Here is a 5,824-nt window from a genome sequence, read left to right as displayed (position 1 = left end):
TAGTCAATAAAATTCATGTTTGGCACAAACATACACTAGTTATTAATATAGTTGTTTTTTTATGAGGTAAACAAGATAAATAGTCACATATACAAAAAAAACACACATATATATATATATATATATATATATATATATATATATATATATATATATATATATATATATCATTTACACCTTTTTTGTCGATTAGTAACCATTTCTATAGCCAAGTTCAACCATGGGTCGAAAAATACAAAAACAAAAAAAAAATATTGCAAAGAATTCATAAGAGTTGAAGACATAACCCATTTTTTTTGGATTGATAACCATTTCTATAGCCAAGTTCAACCATAAGACAAAAAATACAAAAAAATAAAAAAAGCACAAAAAAAATCTTGCAAACAATCTACAAGAGTTGAAGACATAACCCCTTCTTTGTCGATTAGTAACCATTTCTAGAGCCATCCCTTTGGGGACATCCGATAATAACTATTTCTATAGCCAAGTTTAACCATGAGACGAAAAATACAAAACAAAAAAAAATCTTGCAAACAATTCATAGGAGATGAAGACAAACGATATAGATAATAGAATAGTAGTAATAAAATATCATAAAAAATTGATTTTTTTTATTAAACCTCAATTTTATATTTCTTTTCTTTTAAAAAGACCTAATATTTTATTTTTTTCATTTATTTTGATTCCGTATTTTTATCAGGATTATCGGTCTTCTTTCGATTTTAGATAATTTTTTCCTTGAAAAGCACTCAATTGTTTTTATTAGAAAAACTCATCATATCTTTTACATTTTTTCATAAAAAACCTTTATTTTTTTAGAAAAATTATCATATTATGATTGATTTTTGGGAAAAAAATTTTGAAGGTTTTCCAAAAAACAAAAAAATAAAGTTTTTTTTTAAAAAAAAAGTCCCTAAACCCGCATATTATAGCAAACATACTAAGACGATGAAATCGTAAAAAATAAAATAAACACAAAGTTCTTTTTTAAAGAAAAATTAAGTCATAATACAAAAAACATATGATATTAATCATTAAAAAACAAAAGGTAAATAACGAGTCGATATATTGATAACAGATTACATATTTACATACAACCTAATTGAAAATTTTACCCTATTGGCTACCGTTCTCATCCCCCTCTACGCTCGTCGGCCTCCGATTGCCCTCTCCGCCCTCCGTCACTTGCCCGGCTGCCGTGACTCCGTGACTCGCCGCGTAAACCGTCTGCGATCTGCGATCCCGTCTCTCTGCTGTGAACCGCTAGCTATCCTTCGTGCCAGGTAAAGAACTTCTAATGCTTATGTGAAACACTCTTCAATTAATCAATCTCCCACAATTAATCAATCTGCCATGGTTTTCACCTCTGTAACTAACAATCGTCATCCTTTTCACCTATATAACTTCGAATTCACCTCTGTAACTTCGATTTTTACCTGGGAATATACCATTTCCAGTTGGGAATGGTATTTTAAAAAGGCTAACCCTATTTTCAATCCTTGAACTATGGTGTGATTATGGCTGACCTCCATTTACCAATGTGAATTTTTTGCTTTATCTTTAGTTTTTAGCACCTGTCTTGAATTCGTTATCAGCAAGTTTTATGTTTTTGTAGCTGACTAGGTATTCCAAACTTGAGATGACTAGAAATTTCACATGATAAATAGTTACAGCATTGTGCTTTAAGTTTTCTACTTGGGTTTGGTTTGATTTGAATAAATAGTCGAAGAAAACTGAGTTAAAAAAAACTGTGATTGAAATGACTAAAAATGACATTTGTAGTTTATTCTATTTTACATCCTTTAAGTTTTAAGAATGGCAAAGACGCCCCTCAGTTTCTTACAAGCTTCCAATTGTTTAAATCAGGGTTGGGTTAAGCTCTCTCATATATACAATTTCCAGTGTAAATCAATGAAGTTCCTGGATTGGTATGTAAAGATTGCAGTTGTATCAGCTGCAATTGGAGGATCCATGGAGTATTTCATGATTAAAACCGGTTTCTGTAAGTTATTTTTCTGCTGTTTTATTCTCTCAAATTTCATCTTATGGATTTTGATTGATTCTCCATCTTGCTTTATCTATCTGTTTGAATCAATGATGATAGCTACTTCGAGGTTTCCTTTGTGTGTTTTATGTTTAAGAGAAGTTATGAACATTGAAACATTGTATCATGAAAAATCTACCCAATTACAGAAATGCTATCCAAATACAAAGCAATTTTCGTTGTTATAATTATAAATATTTTCAAAGAATGGAATGAAATTACTTTTCTATAATTGGGTAGATTTTTTTCAAATGTATGTTGCTATTTCTTGCATATAGTCCTAAAATTTGTAACAAGACCCATGTGGAATTTGTATTTGGGTTCTTATTGTAATGAAACTTTATGATAAACCTAGGTACATATGAATAATAAAAAGACTATAAAAGGGTATATTCGGTAATTTGTATTTATTTACAGATGACAAAGTGACAGTTCTTGAGTCGGAAAAGAAGGCTTGGGAGAATTCACCCGAAGCTCAAGCTATGCGAGAAGCTCTCAATCCTTGGAGAAACATCGATGCAAATGCAAAAAAATCTTCCTAGTTTTTTTTTTCTTTACAGGGGCATTTAGGTCATTTCCACACACAAGAGATTGAATGTGGGTCCCTATTCCACCTTTTTTGGTGGGACAAAAATATAAGAGTTTTTGTCCATGGTTATTAGTCCAATGTAACTCAAACACAGTAAAACCTGTTTTGTTTTGTTATGTCCTTTATAACCAACAATGAAAATGGCTTTATGTATTATTATGTTCTTTATGTGATTCATTTTGCTCTCTTGTTTTTTAATGTGATAGGTTCTTTCATGATTATGTGGAAATGGAAGTTGATAATTTAATATGATCTTTAATTAATTGGCTTTTATTGTGTTTATTGTATCGTGATTAAAAGATGAAAACATTTTGCGATAGTTAAAATTCAAAATGACAAAGTACTTTCAAATTTTAATACACAAGACATATGTTATTATGAAATTGATACAAGACATTATCATAATCTTTGAGACTAATATCAAAAACACAAAGAATATAAAGAATATGTATATTTTCGATGAGACATTAGCGTAGTTGATCACGTGCATATCATATGTTTTTCTGTTGATGAAAAGGTATAGTAAAAAATCACTACGTTATATTCAAGGCTGGACTGAAAGTGTAGAAAATAGAAGCTAACGTAAGTCATTTTTATTTTGAAAAAATTTCTTCTGTTGTAGATTTTTATTTTTGGTTTTTTCTTGTATTAAAATATTATATTTTAAAAAATCTGTAAAATTATGAAAGCTAAAGTTGGATGAAGAGCATATATCAGTTAAAAACATGATTTCAAGAGTACATTTAAATGCAAAAATATTACACAACATGGAAATTGCAATAAACTATGAATGGACAAACTCCCCTAATGTGAACAAGTCCGGTAGAAGGACCTGACATATATATTTTATTCAAAATCCTATTTTTTTAACTTAATACAATCCAACTCGATTCATTGCAACATCATTATTCAAATTTAATATACAATATCTAGGAATATTTATATTATTAAAATACATATCTTATATCACAAAATCAATTACTATGTAAAATATGAAAATCAAAGTAATATTTTCTTAAAGTGAAATAAGTACATTATTAGGGAAATAGAATTACGCATTAGAATTGATAAATCAAATGGAATTAAGGAACTAAAAGTTGAACTGCATAATGGGCCTAACAAAATTTCATTGATCCAATTGGCCCATCAAATCCAAGATCAACCCGGTGGGTCCTTCCATCGCCATTTTTCTCTCTCAAGCTCTCGAAGCTTTCAGAAGTATCACTCTCCTCAACCTTCAAGACAATTAGACAAGCCTAGAAATCTTTAAATCCCACTCGATCACTTTTTCCCTCCTATAAATAATAATCCCCAGTCGACTTCCTTGCATCAGATTCAGAGATTCATAGTGTCACAATCCGAAGATCAAACATTCATCTAAAGTTTCAGTCATGTCGATCATTCCAAGTTTCTTTACAGGCAGAAGGAGCAACGTATTCGATCCCTTCTCCCTCGACATTTGGGATCCTTTCCAGGGCTTTTCAAGTGTCCTCAACAACCTACCCGAATCATCACGCGAAACAGCAGCAATCACCAACGCCAGAATCGATTGGAAGGAGACGCCGGAGGCGCACGTTTTCAAGGCGGATATACCTGGGCTGAAGAAAGAGGAGGTGAAGGTGGAGGTTGAAGAAGGAAGGGTGTTGCAGATAAGCGGAGAGAGGAGCAAGGAACATGAGGAGAAGAACGACAAGTGGCATAGGGTAGAGAGGAGCTCCGGGAAGTTCTTGAGGAGATTCAGGCTGCCGGAAAATGCAAAAATGGAAGAGGTGAAAGCTAGCATGGAGAACGGCGTGCTGACGGTGACCGTGCCCAAGGCGGAAGAGAAGAAGCCGGAAGTGAAGTCCATCGACATTGGTGGGTAAGTTTCAGGAGTGGCAATGTGGTAATTTGGTGTTAAATTGTTTGTTGTAATAATTACAGAAGTGTTTGAGTATTTGAGTTGTTGTACTCGAATAAAATGATGCAATTTGAATTCCTTTTGTAATAATATAATGGGATAATGACTTGAAAGGGTAACGAACTGTCGACTTTTGTCACATTTAGTCACTAAAATTTTTTTCGTTATCTATTTGCCATTGAACTATTGAAACTGTTCATATTTTACCCTTATGACCGGCTGTTACCGGTCATAAGGGTAAAATATGAACAGTTTCAATAGTTTACTGACAAATAGATAACGAAAAAAAGTTTAGTGACTAAATGTGAACAAAATCGAAAGTTCGTTTCCCTCTAAAAAGTTCAATGACTAAATGTGAACAAACTTCCAATTGTATTATGTTTTATCAAATTATTTATTTTTGTTTAATTGTAGCAACATTTGTTGATGAAGAAATCTATGAAATAAAAAAACAAAATGTAACATTCGAATTTCCAGGTATCATAATTGAAGTATTTTTCTTTTGATTTAAGAAGAGAGACTCGACGAGTTGACGCCTCAACTCGTCGAGTAAGGTCGCGACTGATGACTCGGATTAATGAATGGACTCGGCGAGTCGGTGAGGCGACTCGACGAGTCCAGGCTGTTGGCAGAAACCCTAAATCTTTGGGCCCGAGCCATATTTAAAGGCACTTATGGCCTTCAATTGCGACTACCTTTCCCATAAGTGAGAACCCTAGCGAGCTTGAGTGTGTAAAGTGAGAGGAAGACCTATCTTGAGCTTTTTGGTGTGATAGATCTGGACCCTTCTAGGTCCAGAGAGTCGAGAATATGAAGCTTTAGTAGAGTAAACCTTGGGGTTCGAAGTTAGGAAGCATTTATGGGATTTTTATGGTATATATAGTTATTTTCATCTTACACGTACATATGAAGTATTTTATATAAATTACGTGTTATGTGTGCATATTATTTGAATACTTGTTGTCTATGCTGGATGAACGATTTTATACATGTTTTAAAAGATTTAAATGGTATATTTATTTTATATCTACAAATATGTTGCGGATGAAACATGGGTAGATGAAATAGTTGGTGTGTGATGAAATAAAATGATGAGAGATAGGTGATGATAGAAAGGTGATGATAATTAGGTAAATAGATGATGATGAATATGTGATGTAGGATGAAAGGAGATACCATAACCTTAACCGACAATGTGGCGATGTAGTCATCTACCAGAGTATAGATGGCGACCACGGACTATTCTAGACAACCTAGTGGAAACACCAGCAGACCCATAACCTGTAGGTGA

General features: G+C 32.7%; 2 protein-coding genes across 2 annotated transcripts; both read left to right on the top strand.

Annotated features, from left to right (window-relative positions):
* Positions 1 to 1,089: 1,089 nt before the first annotated feature.
* On the top strand, positions 1,090 to 2,831 carry LOC145086333 (DNA mismatch repair protein). Its single transcript, XM_079024087.1, has 3 exons — positions 1,090 to 1,283; positions 1,867 to 2,002; positions 2,462 to 2,831. Exons 2-3 carry the CDS (start codon positions 1,912 to 1,914, stop codon positions 2,584 to 2,586), a joined length of 216 nt encoding a protein of 71 aa, XP_078880213.1. The 5' UTR covers positions 1,090 to 1,283; positions 1,867 to 1,911; the 3' UTR covers positions 2,587 to 2,831.
* Positions 2,832 to 3,843: 1,012 nt separating this feature from the next.
* On the top strand, positions 3,844 to 4,611 carry LOC145086332 (17.8 kDa class I heat shock protein-like). The gene has a single exon (XM_079024086.1). The coding sequence runs from the start codon at positions 4,025 to 4,027 to the stop codon at positions 4,496 to 4,498; it is 474 nt and encodes a 157-aa protein (XP_078880212.1). The 5' UTR covers positions 3,844 to 4,024; the 3' UTR covers positions 4,499 to 4,611.
* Positions 4,612 to 5,824: the final 1,213 nt, after the last annotated feature.

Source organism: Lactuca serriola, chromosome 2, assembly GCF_051521515.1.
Source record: "Lactuca serriola cultivar US96UC23 chromosome 2, Lser_US96UC23_V15, whole genome shotgun sequence".
Taxonomy (NCBI): Eukaryota; Viridiplantae; Streptophyta; class Magnoliopsida; order Asterales; family Asteraceae; genus Lactuca; species Lactuca serriola.
This window is presented reverse-complemented; position numbering and strand designations above follow the sequence as displayed.